Here is a 15,699-nt window from a genome sequence, read left to right on the forward strand (position 1 = left end):
ACACAGGGCCTAGGCACAGACTCCACTGCTCCAGTGCAGTGCACACAGGGCCCATGCACAGACTTCAATGCAACAGCACAGTGCCAACAGGGCGCACACACCGATGTCACTTGGTGTCACATTGTTTCTGCCCTCACACACTTCTGCTGCAGTTGCAATGTGTCTCAGGACATCTACCTAGAATGTGTACCATGGAACCATGTGCTATTAGAAAGGCACAGAATGGGACTTCTCTTTACTGTATGAATTCTCTTCTTTAAAACCCAGCTCATGCCTAGAAATGTGTTGAGATGGTGTGATTTTTCTCAGATTACTTAAAAGCAAAGCGTTTCGCATGGGAAGAAGCGCCTTTTAAATGACAAGGGCAGACACCTGAATGCTGATGGTCCAGTGGGACTGCATGGAGTGAGTGAAGGATAACACTGTTCAACAGTAAAACCCAGCCGTGACCCTGTCGGCAAATCACATGACATGCAAGGAATTTCTTTGGCCAGTGCTGTCACTGCTTACCAGGCTCATGGGTTTAGGCTTCTAAGGCCACCTGTGCTAACACTAATCCACAAGGGCAACCCTGTTGTTAATTACACACTTTTCTTCCTACACTCCAAGAGACAAGTGAAGGAACCGTGAGTACACACTGAACAAACCGGGCAGATGTTGGCAAGTCGTCTGCCATGGAGGAGCCATGCTGGGGGGTGCAGGCTTGAAGGCTCTGCGTGTGAGCTCACTTAACAAAGCCTGTCAGTTCTTTGCAACAGATTCCTATTATAAGCGTGTGTCTGAAGAGCATTTAATTATGAAATCAATTTGGGATGAAACATAAGCATGTTAGTTATTAAAAGTAGATATGATATGAAAGAGAGTTTTTGTTCTTGCCTTGGAGAAGGCGTTCTTAGGCATCAGCGCAGGTTGTCCACACGGCTCCGTGCTGGTAAGGCCTGAAAGAACAGCACAGGGTGGTGTGACAACTGACACTCCCAGAGAGAGACATATGGAGATGGTCTCACATGGCCAGGCTGGCCTCAGCTTCCACAGATGAGGAAGCATGAGCGCCTCACCCTCTTGCCACCCAGGGGACAGGGAACCACATCCCTGAGAGAAAGCGTTCACATGAAAGCTGACTGGGAGTCAGGTGGCAGTGGTGGCGCACACCTTTAGTCTTAGCACTTGGGAAGCAGAGGCAGGTGACTCCCTCTCTGCATTCAAGGCCAGTCTGGACTACAAAGTGAGTTCCAGATAGGACTACACAGAGAAACCTTGTCTTGCAAAACAAACAAATTAAAAAAATGTGGAGCTAATATTTTGCTTACACCTGTAATTCCAGCACTTGGGAGACAGAGGCAGGAGGATTGTTATGAATTAGAAGTCAGCCTGGGCTATAGAAGGAGAAATCCTGCACCAAGTCTCACAAAACAAGCTGTTTGGAACTGAATGATTCAGGTTGGAGACAGTGAATGGAAACTACTGCACCTGCACAGGGTCAGTGTTACAATGTCTCAAGTGCAGAACTGTCTTCACTCTTACCGTGTGGGTGAGCAGACTGTTCAGTTCACAAAGTGCTTTAGCACAGGCAGGGTGGGGTGGATTCATGGAAAAGCGCTTCGGTGGATTTCTAGATCAATACTGACCTGTCCCTCTCGGCAGCCCTAGAGTTTTAGGGTTTCCAGCCGAGAATGACAGTATTTCCTGTGGATAATTCTGGCAGGAAGATGGAGGCTGTGGAATATTATGAATGTATTTTTATAACTTTATGGTTGCTGTTACAAAGATCCTAAAAATCTTTTCACTTTATTTGAAAGTAATATAGAAAGTATTTTAGAGCTCTAGGAAAAGTAATTTTAAAAGCCTATTGATAATAAGCTACTAGGTCTAACAATCCTCCTCGCATACCATAATATATCACAGGCAGGTTATTTACAATTTCCCTTCCCACTCTATAATTCTCTTTACTCCCTTGGTCCCCTGGAGCCAAGCCAGAGGGCAGACAGAGCCCAGGAGCTTGCCACAGGTGTGGAAGGAGGGCGGCGTGGGGCCCTAGGAAGCAGACAGGTTTCAGGGGCTAGCCTACTCCTCAAGTGAAGTGGTCAAGAGCAGGGGATAGACCTCAGGCTTTCAGAAGCTTTAGCTTTAACAGACAAACTGGGTGTTTTCCAGCATGCTACTCATCCTCAGACTGCTATCTGCAAACGGGGAAGCAAAGCACCAAGCTCTCCTTCACACACGCTCCTCTGCGCCTGGCTGTTCTCTTGGCGCAAGCAATAAAAGCTACATTTGTAGGTCCCAGTTATATAAACAGGTGGGAATCATATTTTCTGGGTTTAAGTTTTGGGCTTGCTCTTTATTAACTTTGTGGGCTTCGGCAAAGTTATCAAACTTCTCGGTGCCTCAGTTTTTCTTTTTATAAAGTGATAAAACATCAACTTTAGGATTATCCAGTTATTAGGAAGATTAAATCACGTATCAGAATGCTTTGTCCAGAATGAGTATTAAAGACAACGGCTGCTACAGCTCTTCTACTATTTCTGTCACTATGCTGTCATGTGAGGTAGATAGTTGTTTCTAGATTTGTAAATCCACAATGCTCAGATGGGTCCTGGGACAGAAGACACTCTGTAGATACCTGTATAAATTACTAAGCAGTATGCCGGCCTCATTAGAGCCGAGACTAGTCACGCAGGGTTGAACTGGTAGGAAAGGAGGCGCCTACAAGCATCAGGGGACCTCCTGAGGACACGGCTTCAGCTCCACTGCACTAAGCATCTCACAGTCTGCTCTGCTCTGTTTTTTTTTAAATATATATTATGTTAACACTTAAATAGAGCATTTTCATTTAGCTCCTGTAAAACATCCTAGAAAGTTAAGATAAACAGCTTAATGACAGCATCGAACTTGCTGTCCAGGAAGAAAGTCACCTCTCCTTAAGGCGTGTGAAGGTAAATGTTCATACCATTGGCTTTGGTGAACCTGGCTGCAGGAACGGCGGATCTGGTCCAACTAGGCACCACTGGACAACCATCTCTATACAACAGACAAAGAAGTCACAAAGGAAAAACAAAACAATTACAAAGGTCTCAAATAGCTTAAACACCCTTTGGACCATGTTTTAGTCAGTCTGGAAGCTTCACTTTACAGGGGTTCAGTCCTGGCACCCTGGAAGTGTGGACAGGATCCAGTGAACCTCTTCACATGTGTCTGTGCCTCGAGTCCCCCCACGGTGAGAGGGAGGGTGGATGCAGGACAATACAACAATCCTGGAAAGTCGCAAGCTTGCCTTACATACGCAAAAGTGAATGAGAAGCCCTCCCTCTCTCAGACACAGTGCAGTGAGAGCGATCTACAGCCATGTGAGAGACGGACACACAGCTCCCCAACCTTTCCTCACAAAGTGAAAAAAAAAAAAAAAAGAGAAAATTAAGGATGGCTTTTTTGTCTTCTTTTCCCTTCTCCATTTTCCCCCCAGGCTGGCCTTAGGTCTGTTCTGAAGCAAGGGTGTGTGAAACAAGGATCTTCTCGCTTTTGGTTCCAAGCACAGGAATTCTGGGCATGCGCAGCACACTCAGCAAGCACTGAGTCCTCAGTATCACTGTTGCTAATGACAGAGCTGAAGGCTTGACTGCCCGTCCCAACCACTGGACTTATCTCCGCTCTGAGAATGAATGTCTCTGCATCACCTTTCTTCAGGTTCACCTTTCTTCTAGCACATCAGCCTAGTGCCCTTACCACTGTTTTCCTGCACAAGTGAAGGAAGCCGCTGATAGCATTTGATGTTGTGGGCGTGGCTCCTCTATGCCTCATCATCTGATGAGGGTGGGCTCCAAGAGGGCCGATTCCACCCAGGTTCTAGGAACAAGGCACAGTGGTGGCTGTCCCTACAGCTACCTGTTCGAAGATGGCTCTAGATGGATCGGTGCAAGATACATAGCTGGAACCATCATCTGGCCACCATAGAGAAAACTGATACACCAGAGATGTACAAACAGCAGAAAGGACTCAGTGACTTACACAAGCCAATAAACTCCCCATCTTGGCCAAGCAGAATTGAGCTATATTTCTATTACTTGTGATTGAAGACATTCTGATATATGCTAACTGCCTATTAATTGGATTCATGCTGAAGCACACTTCCCTGCATGGCTTCTTAGACTCCATCAGGAATTCTGTTCTGTTACTCTTTGGTTGGCTATGAATTAGTAATTCTGTAATGCCTGTATGAGCACAACTAATGATTGAACTGCAGGCATGCATTCACCCAAGGCTGTAGACTACTGCCCAGGACCTTGTGCATGCATGCATACACCCAAGGCTGTAGGCTACTGCCCAGTGCTTTATGCATGCATGCATTCACCCAAGGCTGTAGACTACTGCCCAGGACCTTGTACATGCATGCATTCACCCAAGGCTGTAGACTACTGCCCAGGACCTTGTACATGCATGCATTCACCCAAGGCTGTAGACTACTGCCCAGGACCTTGTACATGCATGCATTCACCCAAGGCTGTAGACTACTGCCCAGGACCTTGTGCATGCATGCATTCACCCAAGGCTGTAGACTACTGCCCAGGACCTTGTGCATGCATGCATACACCCAAGGCTGTTGACTACTGCCCAGTGCTTTATGCATGCATGCATACACCCAAGGCTGAAGACCACTGCCTAGGACCTACCTTGTTACTTTCAGCACCACTGAAGGAAGTGACAGGTCCAATGTCCTGTTTGCTTCTTCCAAGGTCATTCCTTGTGTGCTGACTCCATTCACATAATGGATGATGTCTAACAGCTGGAGACCACCATTAACAACCGCAGCTGACTTTGGGTTGATGTCACTAATATACACCACTCCATGTGGACTGCCGTGACCTCCAGACAGAGAAAATCCTTCAAAGAACAGAAAACAATTATTCCTTAGTCATAGGAGTCTTACTTCTAATTATGTGAGAGCCATACTGGACAAAGCTTGTGTCTTTCTTACCCAACTCCTCTCCTTGGCATGTGACTGTAATGTCAGGAAGCAAATGGGGAAACACTGGCATCCTCGGTAACTCTAGAATCCGCCCAAGAACTAATCTGACTGTTTTGGGTGCAGCTCGAAGCAGATTCACGGCATCGGTGTGGGTCATGTTTGTAACATCTGTATCATTAACCTACAAAATGAGAGAGAGGCAAGCTAAGGTTTGATTTTTGGAACAGGAAACATGATTATAACCTATATTAGCCAGTAAGAGATTTATGGTGATGTAGGCTCTAATTTATTAGAATCTCTTTCCCTGCAGAAATTAGAGAGACAATGATCAAACCATTATGAACAGTATAAAATTGCTAATAAATGTATACTTCACTGTCCTCCAGAATTTAAGAAACTGGCTGTCTCGTGGACTTGAGAGATCCTGAAGAGATCAAAAGGACTTTCAGTTTAAGAATCTACTTATATAAAGGCTGTAGCAGAAAATGATCTGAGCCCCTCCCTGCCATCACATCCCATGTGCTGGGATTATAGGTAGTTTTCTGTAGTGCTGCGGCTTGAGTCCAGAGCTCTGTGCAAGAGACACGTGTGCTACCAGCTGGGTGACATTCCTAGTCCCCACCACCTCCTTTGGAGATAGGGTCTCAGGCCGAGCTTGTTACGTAGTGAGAAATGACCCTGTATTCCTGGTCCTCCTGCCTCTGTGCGCCAAGTGCTGAGACCCCAGACAGGTGCGCTCAGCATGGCTAGCACCATTATCTTTAAAGTGGTGGGGGAAGAAAACATAAACCAGAGAAACTATCACAACTCAGCTTCCTTCCTTCCTCAGTGCTGACGTGCTTTTGGTCACGTCTACAGTCTGGATGTGGCTCACGCGTTAGAGGCTAGGTCCTCCGTGTGACAATTAAACCCACTGACTAGACTGGAGGTGTGTCTGCAGAAGGAGCAGCGGGACCCCAGTCTCTCTGGATCCTCCTGAGGTGGGATCTCTTCCTCTCACACAGGTGTGGTGCCTTCCCTCAGGTTAGCTGCTGTGCCTTCTGTAAAGCTCCTGTGTGGTGAGATAACTAAACCTCTGCTTTTTGGTTTTTTTGTTTTTTGTTTTTTTTTGAGACAGGGTTTCTCTCTGTAGCCCTGGCTGTCCTGGAACTCACTCTGTAGACCAGGCTAGTCTCAAACTCAGAAATCTGCCTGACTCTGCCTCCCAAGTGCTGGGATTAAAGATGTGCGCCACCACTGCCGGGCAACTAAACCTCTTTTTAAAGTTAGCTTGTGTAAGGTATTTCATGACAGTGATAAAAAATAGATTAGGACAGCCAGTCTCATTTGGGAAAAATGTCTCCATTCCTCTTAACTGTTTCACTTTAAAAAAATACTATTTTATTTTGAGCATTTGAGTGTTTTGCCTATATCTATGCCCATGTGTCAGCTGTGGTACCTGCAGAGGCCAGGACTGGAGAGCCCTGAACTGGAGTTACAATTGTAAACCAACATGCTGGTGCTGGGATTCAAACCCAGGTCCTCTGGAAGAGCAGCCTGTGCTCTTAACCCACTGAGCCACCTCTCCGGCCCCTCGGTGTCTCACCTTTATAAGCCGGTCTCCAGGCTTTAGCCTCCCATCACCTTTGGCCGGATCCTGGATGACGTCATGGACATAACAACCAATGCTCTGACTGCCTTTGGTTACTGTGAAGCCCAGACTTCCTTTTTCTGATTTGATCAGGGTAATGAGAAGCTCTACTTCCTAGAGAAAGAATACAGATTGACTGAAGGTTGTCCTCTTTCTCCTACAGATAAACACATATTAATATTGCTGCCCTTGGTGAAGAGACACGAAACCCCACATCTTAATTTGGCCAGGTAGGAAGTCTTCTCAACTCTAGATAGGAAGCTCCTTTCTTTCCCAGCATGGAACGTATTTTGAAGTATAAAGTTACATGCTTGTCTCCAGTCTTTCCCTCCACCCCTCCTTTATCTTTCAAAAAACTTTTTTCGATCTGGAAGAGGTAGGGTTGGGTCAAGAGCTTCACACAAGTACGCCAGGCCAGGGCTTCACACATGCATACATGCATGCACGCAGGCACACACGCATGCACGCACGCCAGGCCAGGGCTCTCCGGAGCAAGCGGTGCAGACCCAGGATAAACAAGCAAGCACAGTGGTGGCCCCAACAATCAAAGGCGATGCTTTGAGGGGCAGTTCAGAAAAATCCTTCATGTTTGTAAAAGGAAGCTTTTGTTTGTTGCTGTTGCTGTAAAAATATGAAGAGCCTGGATGGCTGTGGATCGCAGCCTCATTTATTAAGATGTACAACAAACTCAGAAGATCTTAGTTGGGAGTGGAAGACACTGTGGGGCCAATGACAGAGTTTATTGCTACGAATGAAACCAAAATGCTCAGATGAAGATGTATATCCACTCATCTTCCCTGTCTGTCTGTCTTTCTCTCTCTCTCTCTCTACACACACACACACACACACACACACACACACACACACACACACCCCTATCATTATAGAAAATGAAAATTATGGAAAGGCTATTTGGTCCCAAATCATAGCTTGGGGAGGTGAGATCATAGGTGCTGCTTCTCCTCCTTTTACATGTTTTATAATGTTTAGACAGAAACATTTATTACTTAGCTAACAAACAATGGAAGAAACTGACTTTCAATTCAAAGAATTATCATTCTTTTTGTTTGTTTGTTTTGTTTTTTTTTTTGAGACAGGGTTTCTCTGTGTAGCTGTCCTGGAACTCACTCTGTAGACCAGGCTGGCCTCGAACTCAGAAATCCGCCTGCCTCTGCTTCCCAAGAATTATCATTCTTGAAATTTCTTCCTAAGCTTGATTTACAGGCTTTAACAAAATGAGTATGTGTGGGTTAAACTGGGAACAGGGATGGGACATTAAAGGGGGTAGGAGGGGCTATCATCGAGGATGTTAACTAAGTCACATGGAAAGCTACTGTTTCTTAAAGCTCATATGTGTACTTTTTTTTCATGAAAAAGAGTTTTAGTTGGAATTGCAGAGGATAATACTTCTCCCAGAAATCATAAGCTGCCAGAAGCCCAATGCCAAGTGCGGGCGCCTCCCCATGAGCTGGCTGCTGGCCGTGCGTGTCCCAGAGACCGTCCCTCCCCCAACAACACAAGCTATTGCCATGGCTCTTGGTGATCCATCGGAACCAGCCAAGAAGATACCATACCATAGACACAGGACATGGAAAACTCAGGGTGTCACTGCCCAGGAAGGTTCCTCCCTGCGGGCTGGCTAGCTCTCACGGAACTGAAAGGTGCTGGGCAGGATGCTAGCTAGCTAGGGTTAAAGACACCGGCAGCCGTCCCCAGCTGTGAGCTCTAAGTTCACAGCTCTCTCACTGGATTTAGGGCCATATGATAGGAGATACATGCCCAGTACTGTAAACTGGGCCAGGAACACACTGCTGCAGAGTTCACAGCTACTACTGTTATTTTGGTAAATACACAATCTGCCCTCTAAATTTGTTAACTCTATACCTAAATATCAGCACAGCTTTTAGACCCTATGAGAGAAGTTCCTTTTTATCGTAGAAGATAGTTAATACAGATATCCACCGCTGGCCGAATTACAGAGACTGTGTCTGGACTGTTCAGAAGCAAATGGGACACCTATATTATCCTGCCCTTTGCCTAAGGTTCAGGGAACACTGTGGAAGAGTTTGTGTATGTAAGAGCCAGAGGTCAGGAGGGCCAGAGAGAAGCTGTGCTTTCCAGGCAGCTGTGGCACCCATGACAAGAGGAGCCAGGCAGCACTGTGGTTGGGACAGGGACTCATGAGCGCCCCTCCCCCATGCCACTGGCAGCTGATTGGGGAGGGAGAGTCGGTATTAAGGAAGTGGCAGCTAGTGAATCAACAGTGCTCCAGTGGATGGCTCCACTTCCATGAGTATGAACAGAATTTGGGTTATCTGGAGAAAAAGAGGGGTTCTTGGGCTTGGGCAGAGATGGGGTAGGAATGGGAGGGGTGTGGGGTGAAGAGGAAGGGTAGGTGAACGTGGTCAGGATTCAGTTCACCCATGCATGGTGCTCTCTTCTACTTCTAGTTGTGAGCCTTTAATGACGAAGCCATCTCTCCAGCCAAACCACCGACCAGGGATCCTGCATGGGACTGACCTAGGCCCTCTCACAGAGGTTACAGTTGTAGTGCAAACTGGGACTGCTGGCGGGACTCTCTAACAGTGAGAGTAGGGGCTGACTCTGACTCTCCCCTGCCTTTGGGACCCTTTCCTCCTACTGAGTTGCCTCATCTAGTCTTGATAGGAGAGGAGGCGGGGCCTAGTCTTAAGGCAGCATGATAAGCCAAGGCTAGTTGATACCCACTGGAGCACTGCCCTTTACAGAAGAGAAAGGGAAGGGAGGATGGGACTCAAGGAGGGGAGAGACTGGCAGGAGAGGAGGGAGGGGAAACTGCAGCCAGGATGTAATAAATAAATAAATAAATAAATAAATAAAATAAATATCCAAAGAATTAATAAAAAGTATTAAGAGGTCAAGATGAATGGCTCTAGAAGAACACTGTCTGAGGCTGACCTCTGGTCTCTATGCCTGTGCACACACATACGCCCCTGTGAACACCCCTCCACATGCACAAGTGTACATACATTTGTCCCCGGTCTTCTGAAGCTGGCTGCCCACTGGACAGCCAAGGCTACTAGGAATCATGAGGTAGGAGGTTCTCTGTGGACGGCTGCCGAAATGCCAACGAGGCCGTGCCAGGGATAGTGCCAGGACAGTGCTGGGACAGTGCAGGGAGAGTGGGGGGACAGTGCCAGGACAGTGTGGAGACAGAGTGGCAGTAAGAAGGTCAGCGCGGAAACACCTGAGAGGAAAGGGTCATCCACTTGGTAAGTGTAATGTAAGCTAGTCTACACCACAGCTTTCCCTCTACGCAACAGAAGAGGTGCTGGCCTGTAACTCCACTGAGAAAGAGAAGCTGTTTATAGTTTGTAATACAGAGAGAGAAGCTCACCAGCTCAGACTCCTCAAGGTGGTTCCCCAAGTCACTTTTCCAAGTGCTCATGCTTGCCTCTGTGCTCAGCTGACAGGCGAGAGGTGTAAGATATTTGCCGGTGGAGTCGGAGGGAGCACGCTCTGCTAAGGGCTGGCGGATCTGCCCGGGACTCACGTCCAGCTGATGAGGAGGACGGCTACAGAGACAAGAAACACACTATCTGTGGATACATTTCAGGGCCAACAGAAGTTCCTGTCTGGTCTGAGGTGAGGCCTTCACTGGCCTTCATCCGCATTCAGACTATCGCCTAGTCCAGTCTCTACTATTTGTTACTATTTCTAATTGTCCTCTGTGCAGGTTTGAGTAAGCTCTGTCTACCACATAAGGACAGTAAGGCAGGCTAGAATTAGGTATGATTTCTGTTTCTAGCTGTTATTCAAGATGGAAGTTAATGTGAACAGGGATTTAACTTGTCTTTCGACCCAGTAAGAGAAGAAAGAAAAATGTCTTACTTGTCATTTATTTGTACTTATATGCTTATTTTCCAAAATTGGAAACTGAGCTCAGGATCTCACTCATGTTACACAAGGAGCCTGCTATTACCCACTGCTCTTTGCGAGGGCCTTTCTAGGCTGTCCAGGCTGGCCTGGAATAACAAGATGGTTCCCACGGTCACTCTGGATGGAAGAATAGGAAGGACAGAAGGGAGGGGGAAGGATGGATGGACGAAGAACGGATGATAGATATTGGGAGGGAGTGGACAGAGTGAGGGAGGAAGGGAGGGTAGGAGAGAAAATGTAGGCAAGAATGTTTGGACACACACAGACAGACAGACAGACACACACACACAGACACACACACAGACACACACACAGACACACACAGACACACACACACACACACACACACAGACACACACACAGACACACACACAGACACACACACAGACACACACACACACACACACACACACACACACCAGTCCAGGCGGGAGCAGCCGCTAGAGCGTGGCTGTGTCTTTACCTGCAGCTCCTATGCTTTCCTCCATTTTCTCTTTCCTGGTTTCCGGGCCTTGTAGTTTGTGAATCCCCCTTGGCCTCCTCTAGCGATTCTAATCATCCAGGGTATCATTACCCAAATAAATCTCTTTTCTTTCTGGTTAAATTGTATTGAGAAACTGCTTTCTTGATTACTAATAGATATGCTCATGAGAGAAAGAAGGGTTAAACTGACTGGCCTAAGAGCTCACTAGCTTACTGAAATTGTTAGTCCTGACAACTAGACCTCTATTAACCTACTGTTTGCTAACAATTCTGAATTCACAGGCATTCCATTGTTTACAAGAAACGTTCTTTCCTCTGTGTAGGTGTGCATGTGCGTTAGGGTGCCCTCCCTCTGGAGCTGGAGTCATGTGAGTTTATGAGCTGCCTGGTATGGGTGCTAGGCACGGAACCAGAGTCCCCTCGAAGCCCTGAGTCATGTCTCCAGCCCAGCAGACCTTGCTTTCTTAGAGCAATCTTTGCTGGTGGTGCCCACTACCCCAGCAGCTGCTCTGGACACTGGAACACTGGCATACCTGTTCTCTGGCTCCGGCTTGCAGGGTGTTTTCCGAGGGAGGTAAAACATGGTGCACGTGGACTCTTCCTGGCCTCTCGGCGGCAGCGCGTGTGCAAAGGCTGCCATCGCTGGCGCCCTTACGGGGTCATCCTCTCCACTCTCACTGTGGTCGCTGTAGCTCCCTCTCCTGGATGGAGGCTTGCACTGTTTCTCGGTTTTCCCAGGCACCCCATTCTCGTCCGAGCTGGCGCCTTGCTCTGGGAGGGATGACGACCGAGAGGGCTCTTTACTGCTGTTTAGCAGTGCTTGTGCTGGCGAGTGGAGTGGAGTCTAAAAGGGACACATCGAAGGACATCAGAGGGTGACAACCTGCATCAACTCTCAAAGCGGTCAGCTCATTATGAACCTGCTAAGAAGCAGTACTTTATATAAAAATACAAACTTTCTGATAACAAACATAATTTATGCTCTCTAAAGGGAAATATAAGATGACAATTGCTAATACTCTAGGACTTACATTTTATTTCAATAATTAATTTTGGAGTATCATTGTGTCAGTGTACAGATTCCACAGTGCATGTGTAAAGGTCAGAGAGCCTGGTTGGTTCTCTTTCCACCCAGGGCGGTTCCTGTCAGGTCCTTGGGCTTTGCAGCCAGCACCCTGACCTGATGAGCTTCCTCGACAGCCTGACTCACACTTTATTTTCACTCTGTGTTTTACTTATTTCTGTGTTTGCACATGCTGTGACATGTGTGTAGGTATGAGGACAATCCTGTTGATTCAGCTCTCTCCTGTCACTTTTATGTGGTTTCCAGGGACCCAACTGATGTCAGGCTTTCAAAGCAAACACCCTAACTCACTGACTGGGCCGTCCTGCTAACCCTGACTTACACTTTTACATCACAATTAGAGATGGATAATATATTGTACTCTGTATCCTATTTCCAAAATTTAGGATTCTATAATGAATGCTTTCTAACTTCTTAAAAACAGTTAATATTTACAGATTATTTTATAAGTGTGTGTATGCCTGAGTGCATGTATGGGGCACCACATGTATGCAGGGCCCATAGAGGCCAGAAGAGGGCATTAGGCCTTCTGGAACTGGAGTTATAGGCACTTGTGAGCAGGCTGATGTGGGTGTTAGGAGCGAAGCCTGGGTCTTGGAAACACGTCGGATGGAAGAACAGCAAGTGTCCTTAACTTCCGAGCCACCTCTCTAGTTCTTTGGTGGAGTTTTAAAATGTGCTCTGGAAACAGCTTTAATGAGCAGATCACAGCCCTACAGAGCGGTGCCTTTATTGTAGCCACTGTTACTGGATGCACAGTTTATGTTAACAGAGCCACAGGTGAGCTCTCTGAATGTATGAACATGTTCTCACGGCTTGCCACGCCTTCCATAATTCTCTACAATATCATACACAGGATGTTTTCGAGGCCCATTTAAAATAGTTCCCAATTTCTTTCTAGAAATAGTTGATCAAATGATGTACTCACCGGAAGTATTATTTTCAGTCCTTAGTTTCTGATGTTTCAAATCAATGTGATCTCTCTGTGTATGCATGCATGTATATGGGTGCGTATGTGTTTGAGTGTGATGTGTGCATGCATATGTGCATGTGGGTATGTGTGTGTGCATGTATGAGTGTGTATGCATGCATTTGTGCATGTGTGTGAGCATATGTGTATGTGGACATGTGTGATGTGTGCATGCATATGTTCGTGTGTGTGTGTGTGTGTGTGTATACATGTGAGTATATGTGTGGGTGCACATGTGTATGTACAGACAAGTGTGTCTGAGGAAGACAGAAGGTAGCACAAGACTCCCTGGAGCTGGAGTTTCAGAAAGTTTTAGAGGACTCTGTAAGAGTGGTCTGTGCTCTTTCTAGCCCCTTCAAATGCTACTTCTATTGAATTTCAGAAACACTGTTAAGTCCTCCTCACACATGTCCCCTCCCCGCAGTACACAGGTGAAAGTGTCTGGTTCCAGCAGCTCTTCCTTCCAGATCCCGAGAACTCCTAAACTAATAGGCCAAAGGCAGATTTTCTTGAAAACACCATCAGAATATAAGGTAAGACCTCCTAGTTAAATATGGAGGTGTGAATCCCAGTATATGCAGCTGAATTAGCAAACTGGCATTTTATGAAAAAAAATTAGTATCAAGAGACCTTACCAGAAATGCAGTATTGATCTCAGGTAGCACGCCAGGTGCGGGTCTGCAGAGGAGCAAGGCCACTTCTGGAGCTGTTCCCCTGAGAACAGATATAACGTCCTGGAGGCCACGGGGAGAGATGGCAGAGGAAGATGGAGTGAAGCCTGAGGAAGGGAAGAGCCCGCCCATGCCCAGCCTGCCCCGGCCCGCCCCTGGCCCACCCCCAGCCCGCCCCCTGGCCCAACCTCTGATAACTGAATTGGGCTCTGGCTCACCTGCTGAGACAGTCCCTTCAAGGGGGCTCCATTAACTTTCAATATGACATCTCCAACTTGGATCTTCCCACTTTCTGCTGCCGGCTGCCCAGGGAAGAGCTTCTTAACCCTTACTATGCTGCCATTTATCTGCTCTGGTATAAGATTATCTTCTCGAGAAAAACTGAATCCAAGGCCAGAGCTATTTTTAAACAGCTTGACCTCAAATGTATTATCTAGAGAAAAAGATGAAAAAATTAAACATTGTTGAGCTGTGTACACATGAACACACAAGCACGCATACTCTTAGACATGCCTTTTAAAGAGATTTATTTATTTTATGTATGTGAGTACACTGTCACTCTCTTTAGACACACTAGAAGAGTGCATCGAGTCCCATTACAGATGGTTGTGAGCCACCATGTGGTTGTTGGGAATTGAATTCACGACCTCTGGAAGAGCAGTCAGTGCTCTTAACCACTGGGGCATCTCTCCAGCCTAGACATACTTTTAAGAAAGCCTATTTAGGCACGTTTTCTTCAGCATGGTCCACACTCTCACACTCTCTTCCTACCATTAAGGAAACCTTACTTTTCATTCTGTGTGTGATGTGTGTGGGGGTGCGCCTGTGTAAGTGTGTGCACAAAAGCCAGACACTGGTGCCCAGTGCACCCCTCCCCACCTGTCGACTATTCTGTTCTGTTCTATTCTATTCTATTCTATTCTATTCTATTCTATTCTATTCTATTCTATTCTCTGAGACAGGGTCTTCTGTGGATGCTGGAGCTCACGGACTCCTTCCTTGTCACCTATAAGGACACTGATGGCTCCACCAGGCCCAGTTTTACACGGGTGTTGGGGTCCAAACTCAGAATGTACTTGGTGCTATGCAGACACCTGACCAGCTGAGCCATCCCTCCGACCCCATTAATTAAACTGGAATTAAGTGTCTGAGGTAAACTGCTCAGTGGGAGGCGTGTATAAACAAGTTCTCAGAGGGCAGCTGTGTCTCAGCACTATGTGCTTTACAAGAATAAGTTACAAAGGGGGAGGAGAGAACTACAAGAAAATCCAGGTAAGCAATGAAGAGAGGCGTTAAGTGTACCGCAACTGATACCCACATGGGGGAGGGGAATAAGTAGATACTGCAATGTTTTGGAGAGGCCTAATTTCATCCAGGAAGGCTTTAATGACATTCCAACAAGATTCTCATAAGGCAAATACAGCAATCATAGAGCCAGAAAAAATGCACACACTTCAGAAAGTAGCAAAGAGGAATGAGATTAAGTAGGAACATCCTGTACCAAGTCTATGTCAGAGCAGACACGGGCTGCTCTGGGCTCTGGACCAACTCAGGCTTTAGTAGGGTCTGTGAAACAGAAATTTAAGTAAAGAGAAAACATTCACTGTGTCAGCAGTTCTAAATCAGAGCGTGTGAACTGCTTGGGGACCCAAGGGCAAAGGGCACACCAGGATCAGGGACGCAGCAATCTCGTGAGAACGCACAGGGTAGCCGCCTTCATCTGTCGGCTATTGCTAATTGCTACTGTGTCTATACACATGGGCACATTTCCAAGACCAGCATAATAGATTCCTGCTTAGGGAAACCCTAAAACGAAATATAAAAAGTCAACAGCTACGTCTGACTGTATATGGCTGTAATACCAGCACTTGGGAAACAGGCCAACTTCAGTTACACAGTAAGTGTAACAAGGCCACCTTGAGTTAAGGAGTTAAATCCTGAATCAAAATCAAATGAACCAAAATTTAGGTGCAACTTGGTTTG

At 46.6% G+C, this 15,699-nt stretch overlaps 1 protein-coding gene across 4 annotated transcripts in view; it reads right to left on the reverse strand.

The window, feature by feature from the left end:
* Nucleotides 1–15,699, reverse strand: part of Ptpn13 (protein tyrosine phosphatase non-receptor type 13) — a 164,678-nt gene that overhangs the window by 21,181 nt on the left and 127,798 nt on the right. For all 4 annotated transcript variants that reach the window (XM_052198663.1, XM_052198664.1, XM_052198665.1 and 1 more), the window contains 9 exons: nucleotides 13,935–14,149; nucleotides 13,681–13,779; nucleotides 11,525–11,835; nucleotides 9,967–10,144; nucleotides 6,546–6,704; nucleotides 4,970–5,141; nucleotides 4,665–4,875; nucleotides 2,948–3,018; nucleotides 877–938 (listed from right to left, as the gene is read on the reverse strand). In XM_052198663.1, coding sequence (XP_052054623.1) covers nucleotides 877–938; nucleotides 2,948–3,018; nucleotides 4,665–4,875; nucleotides 4,970–5,141; nucleotides 6,546–6,704; nucleotides 9,967–10,144; nucleotides 11,525–11,835; nucleotides 13,681–13,779; nucleotides 13,935–14,149 — 1,478 coding nt within the window. The remainder of the gene's footprint in view (nucleotides 1–876; nucleotides 939–2,947; nucleotides 3,019–4,664; nucleotides 4,876–4,969; nucleotides 5,142–6,545; nucleotides 6,705–9,966; nucleotides 10,145–11,524; nucleotides 11,836–13,680; nucleotides 13,780–13,934; nucleotides 14,150–15,699) is intronic.

Source organism: Apodemus sylvaticus, chromosome 11 (genome assembly GCF_947179515.1).
Source record: "Apodemus sylvaticus chromosome 11, mApoSyl1.1, whole genome shotgun sequence".
NCBI classification, from domain to species: Eukaryota; Metazoa; Chordata; class Mammalia; order Rodentia; family Muridae; genus Apodemus; species Apodemus sylvaticus.